The sequence below is a fragment of the Dermacentor silvarum genome, chromosome 3 (genome assembly GCF_013339745.2).
Source record: "Dermacentor silvarum isolate Dsil-2018 chromosome 3, BIME_Dsil_1.4, whole genome shotgun sequence".
Taxonomy (NCBI): domain Eukaryota; kingdom Metazoa; phylum Arthropoda; class Arachnida; order Ixodida; family Ixodidae; genus Dermacentor; species Dermacentor silvarum.
In genome coordinates this window covers 105370071-105383143 of record NC_051156.1, presented here as the reverse complement: position 1 = coordinate 105383143, position 13073 = coordinate 105370071, and the positions used below count along the sequence as shown (strand labels likewise).

Below are 13073 nucleotides of genomic sequence, written 5' to 3'. Positions count from 1 at the left end.
TCGGTCGCTCGCTCGCTCACTCACTCACTCACTCACTCACTCACTCACTCACTCACTCACTCACTCACTCACTCACTCACTCACTCACTCACTCACTCACTCACTCACTCACTCACTCACTCACTCACTCACTCACTCACTCACTCACTCACTCACTCACTCACTCACTCAATCAATCAATCAATCAATCAATCAATCAATCAATCAATCCCTTGTCTCACAAAATGGGGCTCCACGGTCCCGGAGGAATGATCATTTTCGGTTTACAGCTTTCTGTAGCGTAAAAAAGGTGATGTGTACGAAAGAGTAAATTAACTATCTTGTTCCTACTCTACGATTTCACGTAGCAAGGTATGGCGAAAAGTAGTCAGCTGCAGCACCAACCGCGGCGAAATTTTCTTTCCAGACGTGTTCCAGAAACGCGAGCTAGCTCACCCATTAAAGTGACACTGTATGAAGTTTGCGTGGTCGCAAGCCCGTTACTCTTTATTAAATAATACATCTGTTTCTGGCAGGTTCGCCGCAATGGCAGCACCCCGGAGGCCATATCGGCAAATTATTGACGGCGTACCGCGTAGCCCCTGGGTGGACCCGGACGCGTTTCGGCGCAGCCTGTCGTTCCGTGCTTCCAAAGGTGACTTCGTGCAGAGCTCGTACCCCAAGAGTGGCACACACTGGGTGCAGTACATCACCCAGCTGATTCTCAAGGGAGGCGAGCCGATCGACACCTACGCCGAATTCACCAGCAACACCCGCCTCATCGAGTACATGGCGTACGACAAGTGGACGCCCACGTTGCCCGTGCGAACGCTCCTCACTCATCAGCCTCTCTGCCGGGAGACGATGAACGATGACGCCAAGTACGTTGGGGAGACTCCACAAAGGCCCAGATGGGAGGAATGCGTACTAGAGCAAGCTGAGATTGATTGATTGATTTCAAAGTCCCAAAGCTACACACAGAGACGCCGTAAAGGAGGGGTTCGGATTAATTCTGATCACTTGGCTTTCTTTAAAATGCACACAAAAAACGCTTAGCCAGTGTTCTTACATTTCGCCTCTATGGAAATGCGGCCGCCGGTGGCGACGAATCAAAGTGGCCATTTACTCCTATACAGGGATCGAGCGAATTAGAACAGCACAAATAGAAGACAGCACGGGCATAACAGCAACACTCACGCTATTACGATTATTATTAATATTATTAGTTGTAACAACAGCATTAGTATAGTATTGCTGATGTTATTTTAATCCACGCGGAGAAGTCCTTTGCGCGAGTTGTTCGCTCGAGGTTGGATATCATGCAGTACCAGCAGGTGTGAAATAGGTCATGAGCTGGTTTTCTGCTCCGCCTGGTTCTCTGACACACCCCGCTAAAGTTTATTAAATGTGAAGCATTTATTTGCAAACATTTGCTACTTTGACAGTATCTATCTATCTATCTATCTATCTATCTATCTATCTATCTATCTATCTATCTATCTATCTATCTATCTATCTATCTATCTATCTATCTATCTATCTATCTATCTATCTATCTAGCCGCCTACGTCTTTGTGCTCTCATGGCCGTTTCGTTAACTTGGTATATACCAAAATTGGCATACTATGACAAGAGTATATGACAAACATAAATGATATGTCATGACATGAATGCCATGATATGCGTATCATGTAGGTCATGAAACAGCCGCCTATGTCTTGGTGCTCTCATGGTAGTTTCGTTAACTAGGTAGCTTCCAAAACTGGCATAGTATGACCGGTGTGTATGACGAAGTGATAGGTCATGACATAAATGTACGACATGGCCCGTTATGTAGGTCATGACAATGATCCGGTGAAAAAGATTAACGCTCAAAAGCCACTGAAATGGGTTCTGACGTGGGTACTAAGTGAAGGAAACACTAAAGGATGATGGCAGAAGTCATAGTCATGAGCATGACTCAGCAAAAATGACAATGACTAAGCGAAAAAGATTAACACTTAAGAACCACTGGAATGGGTTGGGGCGTGGTTACTAAGTGAAGGAAACACTATAGGATGCTGGTAGAAGTCACAGTCAGAAGCATGACTCAGCAAAAACGTCAATGACTCAGCGAAAAAATGATTAACACTGAAAAACACTGAAATAGGTTCGGACGTGGGTACTAAGTGAAGGAAACACTAAAGGAAGTAGGTAGAAGTCATAGTCACGAGTATGAATAAGGCCCTCGCCCTAAGGTCTCTTAGGTGTAGCTAAAGGGACTCCTGAGGAGTCATGACATGAATGTCATGGCATGCGTGTCATGTAGGTCATGAAAGAGCCGTCTACGACTTGGTGCCGTTTCGTTGATATGGTATACTCCCCGCACACTCCTTGGCATGACTTCGGTTCCCATAGGGTGTGGGATGACGGTGACAAGAACTTTAATTGTCCCTTTAAAGTCACACAACCGGTTATCGCTTGTCCACTGTATACGTGCTGCCCATATGTGCAGCGCACCTCCATAAATGAGCTTTTATGCAGAAATCGCATTCTACTCAAGTTGGCTGGACTGCGAGCGGTTACGGCGAATTATGACAACGACTACGCAGCCTTGGGCGATAATTGGAGATTTTAATGCCCATGACTATCTCTGGGGAAGCTCTAAGGTAAACTCGAGTGCAGAATATTAGCGTCATTTGCCTCCGAACAAGAACTGTGCATGATAAACGATGGAAGCGTGTAACTGTCTACAGTAGCCGCCTGAACATCACTTTTGTTTCCCGCTCCTTCACGAGAAAGGTTAGGTGGTTTTCGGATAATGAAACGCGAGGAAGTGGCCACCTCCCTAAATATCTGAGGATTGAAGGGCTGACGGACTTCAAGTTACAAGGCATCAACCAATGTATCCACTGCCCGATGTTCAAATCAATCGTGGAAGATGGCTGTCGTGAAGCCTAAAGGACACTATAAAGGGCACCCTAGAAGCTGTCACGCGCCCGCTTTCGAGAACGTCTACTCGCACCGAATATGACATTGAGCTGGAGAAGCTTCGTGCAATTCGTCGTCGTGCAGAGAGAAGGTACAGGCGTACAAAGTCTGTACATAACTTGAGGTTGGCCAGAAGAACTAAAAAAAAAAAATTCAGCGTCGCATGGACAAACTCGCATCGGAAAGATGGATGTCGTTCTGCGACAGGTCCTTGGATCCAAGAAAACCTGTGTCTCACATATAGAGAACCGTTCGTGGTTTCCGTCCGTGGAACCCCTCAGCAGCGCCACCCGTTCAAGTCTTTGGCCCTTCACCAACAATGCAGATACTGACGTCGCTTACGATTTATGCAGGAGGATTGCTGGAGAAACAAGAGCCGCTGGTTCATCAGCGCTCGACCACTCACCGATTTTACGCGACCTCTGCATGGAATGTCTTTTTACTATGGACGAACTCGAAGCTGCACTTGCCTTGTGCAAGCGTTCATCATCGCCAGGACCCGACGGTATAACCTACCGTGCCCTACACAATCTTGGCGAAGAGGCTCAGAAAAATGCTCCTGCTCTTGTTCAACAGCCCCCAGTCGCCTAATTCCGCTGCGCAAGCCTGGCAAGTCACCCATAGACATTGAATTATAACGACCGATTGCACTTGCCAGCTGCATCGGAAAACTAATGGAGAGGATGGTTCTAGCACGATTAAAATGGTACCTCGAACATTACCAGGTATATCCAGACGCAATGGCTGGTTTAAGGCGTGGCGGTTCTCCCATAGAAAAGGTTATCGACTTGGTGATGTACGTCGAGCACCAGAAGTCTTGCAAACGATTGTCTGCTGCCCTGTTTCTGGATGTCAAAGGAGCGTATGACAACCTTAGACACGAAGCGGTCGTCAGCACATTGGAGACAGTAGGACTTGGGGCAAGATCTATTTCTCGATTAGTTACTACCTACAAAAGAGATCCTTTTTCATACTAACTGAGGATGGCCCAACCTCCCAGCATTACAGCATTCATGGGGTCCCTCAGGGCGGAGTACTGAGCGCAACGCTGTTGAATCTAACGCTCATTGGACTCGCCGACATCCTTCCATGCACCGTTAGACTCTCCATCTATACCGACAACATTTGTTTTTGGACGTCGGGTGTGACACGATTTCAGCTTTGCGCGCGGTTTGAGACGGCAGGCACTTTAACATCATCCCCCCTTCGAGAACAAGGACTTCAAATATCACGTGAAAAGTGTGCAGTGGTGGCATTTACCAGAAAACTAATATCTCCATACATAATATCAGAAGACGAACAGGTGATCTCGTGCAGGAGAAGTCAACGATTTTGTAGCGTTAGCTACACTGGCCTAGCCAAGCCCGTTTCGCGCGGCACATCAAGAGCCGTGCTGCGCATGCGCAAGGATCAGTGATGTCACACGGCTTGCGCACCGGAGCCACCGGAGCCGGCACCTCTCGCGCACTCCGCCGCCAGCGCGCGCGACTCACCGCCGCCGGTCTGCGCATTCCAGAGGAGTGACGTCGTAGCCGTGGTTAGGGTTGCCAGATTGGGCGCCAAATTGGGCTACTTTTGACGCGGCTTGGCGTCGAAAATTCCGACTTGGCTACATGGCTATATGGGCTATTTTTGCTTCCAGGTCGGGGACCACGTCAGCACTGACAAAATTTGGGAACGCCGGTTTATGAAAATCCAGAGCTCATTGCTGCTTAAAAGTTATGTAGGCAAGGCTGCAGTGTCGGCGCTCGTTAAGTCATCGCTGCCCTGTTTACACGTCTTTCCAGGCTACGCTCATCTGCTGTTCACGCGTGGTTCAGTAGTTGTCCTAGGCATGGGCAAGTGGGCGAAATACAGCCGTGCAGAGCGGTGTGCGCACGTCTGCCGGAACTAGTCCGAGTCGCGAAGGCAACTATGGCAAAGCAGCAGACAATGTCATCGCACGAGTTCGAGCGCACTGTCGCACTTCGTACTTGCGGTGGATGCACTTTGTACTCGCTCGTCGTCTGCCGTTATCTCAAGATCGGTAGCCACGGCACGGTGCACGTGGAGGACCACTGCCGTTCCGTTCCCTCTTGCCCTTCTATAGTCTTTGGAAACACACATATATTGCCGGCCCACCGGCTTTATTAAAGAAAGGATAATCGAATGCGCTATAGGATATTTATTGCGTTCCCTTTTTGCAGAAGCAAGAACGCACGTGCGCCATTTTCAGTTAGTGTGACGTAGTGACGGTAACGGAAGGTGCGCCAGCCTGGTCGAACCGAGTGTGTTCGCGAAGATTGAGTTATCAGAGTACGCGGGCTCGTTTCCTTTACTGTTGTCTGCCCCGGCGGGCTGACCACCCGTAAAATGAGTATTTTTGGAACGTGAGAATGCTTTCACCAGTGATGCTTTCAAAAGTGGTTGTCTCTGACAAAATAACAGGTAACTAAGCAAGAGGTATTTCCTCTGATTGCGATAGCAATTATATGGGCACTCCAAGCGCATTTCTACCGTGGTCGTCGCTGCAGTGAGGTTGCGTCTAAAGTTCAAACACGGTAACATCGTCGCCGCGCTCGTATGTGTTCCCTAGTGGAATTACATTTCTTTGTTTTTGCAATTCACACTGAAGGTAAGGTACACAGCCCCCCTCGGAAATATCGCAACACACGCATTCGTGCCTGCATTCACAGAAACTTACGCTTCAGATCGCACGAAATTTGCTAGGGACTTCCTGCTTAAAAATTGCGAAGTTCAACGCTTCGATACTAATACCATCTGGGTTATTGCCAGCCCGTAATCCAGGTGGCACTTGAAACTGTAAACTTTAATTCTCCTCTTTTTCTATGGGCCAGCAGGTCGTTCCGTTTTTGCACTAATGCAGTCACAAATGTCCCTTCTTCGCACACGATTTCAGCTTTGCGCGCGGCTTGAGACGCAGGCACTTTAAATCATCCCCACTTCGATGAAACAAGGAACTTTCAAATATCACGTAAAGGTGCAGTGGTGGCATGTACCAGAAAAACTAATATCTCCATACATGATACAGACGACGAACAGGTGATCTCGTGAGGATGAATTCAAAGATTTGTACGTTAGCTACACTGGCCTAGCAAGGACCGTTCGCGCGGCACATCAAGAGCGTCTGCGCTAATTGCGAAGCACAGTGAGTCATACGGCTTGCGCACGGAGCCACCGCGAACCGGCACCTCTCGAGCACTCCGCCTCCGCTGCGCTGCCTTTTATCACCGCCGCCGGGTCTGCGCATTCCAGAGAGTGAAGTCGATAGCAGTGGTAGACGCACTGGCGCCGGCGCGCTACGCTGTGCAGTCGCCGTCTGACACTGCGCTGGAGCCGCTGCGCTTCTGACTGGCGTTTGCCAGTGTGGTATAGCCATGGAGATGGAGAGCGCAAATGCTGCTCAACAGCGCAGAAGAACGGAGAAGCTTGACTCATCGGATCCCGAAGTAGTTGCCTGGCAATCAGCGGTTGAGCGTAGGAGGAATGAATACATGTGCCACATAATACGTATACCGCGTGTGTGTCATTGGAGCAGCAGTAAGCATGACAATCAAGCTAATCCTTGACAATCTAGACAACCAGGAAAGCTAAGAATAATCAGCTGAACCTTTGCTAACGCTACGTATATCCTGGCATAGCCGAGCTAAGCCACTGCAACTTTTTTGGGTGTGGCTATTGACAGAAATCTCTCCTGGACCCCTCATGTGAATTATGTGAAAAAACGTCTGACGGGAATTTGCCGTATGTTTAAGTTCCTAGCAAGAAAGACCTGGGGAGTGTCAGTACACTCTATGCTGCAACTCTACAGGATCCTTTTTGTTGGATTTCTGCGGTACAGCCTACCGGTCATCTTCAGCACCTGCAGAACTAACCTGAATATAATCCAAGGCATCCATGCCCAAGCCCTCAAGATATGCCTTCGTCTACCGCGGAGCGCGTCAACGACATAAGTTATTGCAGTCGCTCAAGATTCCACTATTAGAACGAACATTGCCATTGAAACAATGCGTGTGCACATACGACACTTCGTACGCACACCTCCGCATCACCTCGCAAGCCTCCCTGTAGAAAGGCCCCACACGACATTCACTGTCACTGTCTTCGCGCAACGTGCCTCTCTTACGTCAGGGTACGCACGTGCGGCAAGACCTTCGATTCCTCCATGGTATGTGAGCCGTACTCAAGTGAACCTCACGATCTCAGCACTCCAGAAAAAAATCAGACTTACCGCCATGTGCACTGAGGCAACTTTGTTTACTGCACTTGTATGAGAAATACAGCGACTGCACACACGTCTATACTGACGGCTCAACTACACCAACCAGTTCCGGTGGCGCTATAGTTATCCCAAAAATGGGAATAACTCAACGGTTCAAGACTTCCCATATCGTTACGTCTACAGGTGCAGAGCTGGCGGCTTTCTGCGACGGGCGTTATGTGATAAATACCGAGTTCTGGAAAATGGGCAGTCTTCTGCGATTCAAGGCCGGCCTTACAATGTGCACAATCGTTTCTCCGACATGGAACTAATGATCAGCTTACGTGCGAAATCGTGGGACGTATCCATAACTTGAGGGGAAAAGTCCATGATATCTCATTTCAGTGGATACCAGGCAATTGCGGTATAATTAGAAATGATGACGTAGATAAGGCAGCTCGGACATCAAACCAAGAAGACCGCCGCGTCCCCATTCCTCTCTCAAGGACCGACGCTGCGAGACAGCTTCACATTCTAGCACGCACACTCTCGTTAGCTGGGTGGAATTCTGCACATACAAGGCGCACCAGACTGCACAGACTAAACCGTTCGCTGCCACTCGGGCCTCCGGTTGGACGGCACCGACGCGAGTCGTCTTCTTTGTGTCGGTTGTGGTTGGGAGCGGCCTTTACGAAAGCTTATTCAGCACTAATTGGAATGACTGAAAGTCCTGTATGTGATGTCTGCGGTTGAGAGGAGAACATTGATCCCTTATTGTGTCACTGTCCTCAATTTGAAGCAGAAAGACAATCTATGAACCCCGCATTCAGGAAATTATATAATTCTCCTCTGAGTGAACAGACTATACTTGAATACCGGCCCCATCGATCACCGGCTCAGAAAGCAATGAAGGCACTTTTGTGCTTTTTGAGAGCGTCTGGTTTGTACGAGCGCCTTTGACTCTGCAGTACGGTCCGTGCACGTCTCTATACTACCCCGCTTTCTCTCCTTCTCTCTTCTTTCTCTTCCCCTTCTCCCTTCCCCCAGCGCTGGGTAGCCAACCAGACTCTTGACTGGTTAACATCCCTGCCTTCCTTATATCCCTTTCTCTGTCTACTTGAAGCACCTCAAACCTGGCCGTTCTCTTCTCGTCTAGAATATAAAGTTGAACCTTTGTCCTTAAATCGCCTGCCTTTACCTTGAAATTCCTCCGACAATTTTTGTGTCGTAGAATGTTCCGACTAGAAAGAAAGCGGCACTGACAAAAATATGCAAGTTCATTGTGTTTTTGTTTCTATTTCAGATACGTCTACGTGGCCCGGAACCCCTGGGACGTGTGTGTGTCTGTTTTCCACAACATGACCAACATGAGCATATACCGTTTCCAGGACGGCACGTTCGAAGACATCGTGGACCCTTTCCTGGAAGGAGACCTGGGCTACGGCAGCTACTTCGAACACGTTGCCTCGGGATACGCCCTCAAAGACGAGCCAAACGTGTTCTTCCTGACTTACGAAGAGCTCAAGCGGGACACGCCGGGAACGATTCTGAGACTCGCTCACTTTCTGGGCGAAACCTACGGCAGGGCGTTGGAACAGCAAGAGGGACTGCTGCAGAAGATTATCGAGCGTTCCCAGCCTCAGAGCATGAGGAAAGTGATCGTGTTTGACCTGCAAGGAAACGAGAACGCCGGCTGGCGAGATATGTTCGGCAGGAAGGATGTGTCTTGCAGGCACGGATACGGTGGAGATAAGACCAAATATGGCGTCGTGAGGGAGGCCAAAATGGGAGGCTGGAAGGAACACTTCACACCAGACCAGCTGGCGCGTTTCGAGAAGAAAATACGAGACCTGGGGGGCGAATCGTCTTTCATGCAGCTGTGGTCGGATATTCGTGAAGAAGCTCGCGCGCTGTCCGACATTTGAATGAATAGAGTATTGTTTTATGATGATGTGATGGGCGCGCAGATGAAGCAATAAATATTTTGTTTACTTATTTACTCACATACGCCCATGTGTCATCGGAAAAACGTGTAATGATGAATGAATGAATGACTTTATTTCTTATAAAGTTGAAAGGAATGATATAGTGAGGTTCTGAATAAAGGTTGCCCGCAGGCAACTGACTGGCCCAAAACTCATCTAAGGCATACACTTGAAGAAAAATGAAAAATAAAAGTATAGAAATAGATATCACTTTACCAACATGTATGTATGCAGATCAAGAGAAATAGTGTATTTGAATAAAAAGGAAACATTTAATCAGTATACACTCGGAAGTATCACAAGAACTTGTACAGTAGCACTATTGATTAGTCATACATGTTTTAGGGTACAACAGACGGCAAAAGCGTAGCATGAATGCAATGATCAGAGTACGATACAAGCAAGGCGAGAGGTTATACACACACCAGAGTACATGCATGAATGCAATATTAAAATTCAAAAATAATTATTATGGTTAGAAGAAATTTTGTTGGCTGAATAAGGACAGTAGATCTATATTTTGTAAGGTAAAGTTATTCAGTGAAGTCTGAAGCGTATTTAGAAGCATTCGCTGACCGTAAATAGTTCTTGAATGTGGAAATATATATTGTTTAGGTGTTCTTGTGTCATAAGCGTCAACCTGCTTGCTCAGGAAAGCTATACTTAGAATATTGTTTTCCGCGTCTTTGAGCTCAAGCCATATGTCAGTGTCAAACTGCGTTGACCCAAATTTGAAATCAGTATAGCTTAAGTGCTTTAAACAGAAGCCGAGATGGAGCGTCCTGCGGCTCATTATACGTATATGAAGCGCATGTCTTTCTGCATGATTGAGACACAGTGTGTATTAGTTTTCGATGCCGCGCCTAAAAAAAGACACCAGTAATCTAAGCCAGCTAATAATAAGACATTGTAAATTATGAATTTTATATTCTGTGGAAAAATATTGTTACAACCACCTCATTGGATTACGAGCCACCTTCGTGGATTAGATTACTATGTCGGGATGATACCCGCTGCCCTTTCTATTGATCAAGCTACCGACCTTGGCCGCCTCCTGCATTCATACCATGATACTTTTAACTTTCATGATCGTTCTCTGAGACAAACATCTTCTGTCCAGCATCGAATGGATGCAGGGGACGCAAGCCCTATCCGCCGCCGCCCTTACCGCGTCTCCCTCGCCGAACGTCCTGTGATCCAAGGTGAAGTTGACAAAATGCTCACAAAAGGTGCTAGTCAAAACAGAAGGCGGCACCTGGCAGTTTTGTGCTGACTACCGGCACTTGAACAACATCACGCGAAATGACGTATATCTGAGAATCGATGACGCCTTGGGCTGCCTCCACAGAACCACATACTTGACAGACCAAAATCGGTGCTGTGCCGGCCTAGTGTGAATCAGCCTTTAGTACTAGTCGTGTTCAACCCGACGTCGGCAAAGTGCCTGCTGTCCAAGACTTGCCTGTTCCTCGGTCAGTCAGAGATGTCCGGAGCTTTGTCGGCTTAAGCTCTTACTACTGCCACTTTGTCAAGAATTTTGCCAGCATTGGCCGGCCGCTTACTGACCTACTCAAGAAGGATGACTCTTTTTCTTGGGGTCATATTTGTCATTCACCACCTTGGTCAGTTTACTTACATAACCACCCATTTTGGACAAGGGGCACAACATCATCTACCAGTGGATACCGGGTCACTGCGGAATTTCGGGAAATCACAGTGCGGATGACGCTGCCCGATCGGCCCACGATGGTGCCCCTATTGTATCGATACCACTGTCAAGAACAGGCGCAGCCACAAAACTTCGTTCCCACGCACGCGAGCTTACGCGGACTCTCTGGAACACCAGTGACTTCAGCAACGCACGCCTCCACAGATTGGATCCACGTCTGCAACTTCGTCTTCCACCAGGGTTACCACGAGCGGAAGCAACACTTCTGTGCCGCCTGTGGCTCGGCGTGGCATTCACGAACGCCTATTCCTTCCGCATTGGAATGGCCGACAGCCCTGCTTGCGACAACTGTGGCTGCGAGGAGTCAATCAAGCACCTCCTCTGTGACTGTCCCCGCTACAATGTGGCAAGAAAAGTGCTCGCGACTGCGCTTGAAAAACTGGACAATCGCCCCTTCACAGAGGAAAAAGTTTAAGGACACTGGTCTAGGCGGGCTTCGGAACTCAAGGCCTTAAGGGCTCTGCTGAAGTTCTTAAGGGCTTGTGAATTGTGTGACCGGCTTTGAACGTTGTAGCGCATAGGGTCGCGTTATTGCGCGAATTTTCTTACTTCAATTTTTTTTCTTCTATCACCTTTTATTCTCTTTACCCCTTTCCCCAGTACAGGGTAGCAAGCCGGTATTTACACTGGCTAACCTCTTTGTCTTTCTTTTCCTTTCTCTCTCTATCTCTTGGAGCATTATAACCCGTTGTCCACTACAGAAGTTCGCAACGACGCTAGTGGCCACAGTATAGGTGCAGCCATCGCCCAACGCCAGATCGGCCAGGAACTGTCATTGCCTACGCCAGCAACCTTCTCTCGCACTTCTCTGCACTTGCCTCTGCTGGATGATGATGATGATGATGATGATGTCCTCAGCACATGGCTCGTACCCACTTCAGGGGATTGGCCAAGAATTGAGCGCCTGAACTTTTAGATATGCATTCTGAAACTACAGTTAATGTGCAATTTAGTAATCAGAACAACAGATAGATTAATTTTCCTGAACTGCATAATTTATAATAATAATGCCATGAATTAAAACTGAAATATCTCTCAGAGAATTGTAAAAGTGGGGATTTAAAATTTTATTCGTTTTGTTGATTGAATGAAATCACAAACGGCATCAAATACGTCCGTGTGGCTAAAGCCCAATACCGAGGCACCGAAAGTGAGTACTGTTTCTGATGTTAAATTTACCCCTAATTTAGCAAGTGGTGTTTCAAGAAGTCTTTTTCTTTGTAATTTATACCGACGACATATTAAAAAACAGTGTTCTACGGTTTCTATTTCTAGGCAGAATTGACACAGCGGCTATATCGCCAGACCAGCCCTGTGTAAATATAGGTTTAATGGTGGGACACGGCAACGTAATTTTGTAAGGATGACTTGCGATTGTCTTGATGGACACCAATGAAAAATTTCCTGGAGCTCATCCTTCTTCATCGTCGTCTCCCTGGTGAGCTGATGCGTCGGAACACTAACAGCTGCGTGACTTCGCTACAATATAGTGTCTGTAGATTTCCTGTAGACGACTTTGCCTTTCTAAACATTCGTTATTTTGTCGATACAACATCTACCGACTGTCTGTTGACAAAAGTGGATAAGGTTTGTATTTATTTTTGTCTACTCCCATTCTATACTTGGTCTGTAGGAAAAAAAGTCGTTGCTTGTTTCTTTTTGTGTACTTCCGCTCTACACTACGTATAAACAAAATTCGTACGGTCTCTACTTTTTAAGCGAAGCTTTACAGGCTTACAAGTGTCGGCGGCGGTGGTGGTGGTGTCACGCTTGAAAGTGGGCTGACCCTGGGGATAGTGCAGAAAGGGTCCAAGCTCAATGGCACATACCAGGGACAAGAAATAAATAAAAAAGAAAGGAAGGAAAGAAAGAAAGGAAAGAAGGAAGGAAGACAGAAAGAAATAGAAAAAAAAGAAATCACGTGCTGCGCTCACCCGCGTTCGATATGCTACACGCGTGATCGCGTGACACGCGGATCACGTGACATGCGCGCGACCATTGAGGTTCGTTTGGTGTGTCGCGAGGCCCTAGAGACATGGAAGGAAAACGCGTTGGCGCGTGCTCCTCCGGGCTTCCCTCGCCTCAGATCAGTTTCGGTGAACAGATAAAAGGCCACGCACGGTGCGCTCTGCAAAGGAGCAAGCTGCGTTTGATGAACGCCGGCGTGAACTCGGTCGGGAAGTGGTCGTCGTCGACGTGCTGATTCTAG

At 47.7% G+C, this 13073-nt stretch overlaps 1 protein-coding gene across 1 annotated transcript; it reads left to right on the top strand.

The window, feature by feature from the left end:
• Window positions 1-525: 525 nt before the first annotated feature.
• Window positions 526-9132, top strand: LOC119444646 (sulfotransferase 2A1). Its single transcript, XM_037709014.2, has 2 exons — window positions 526-860; window positions 8454-9132. The coding sequence occupies exons 1-2, from the start codon at window positions 526-528 to the stop codon at window positions 9073-9075; spliced, it is 957 nt and encodes a 318-aa protein (XP_037564942.1). The 3' UTR covers window positions 9076-9132.
• The last annotated feature ends 3941 nt before the right edge of the window (window positions 9133-13073 follow it).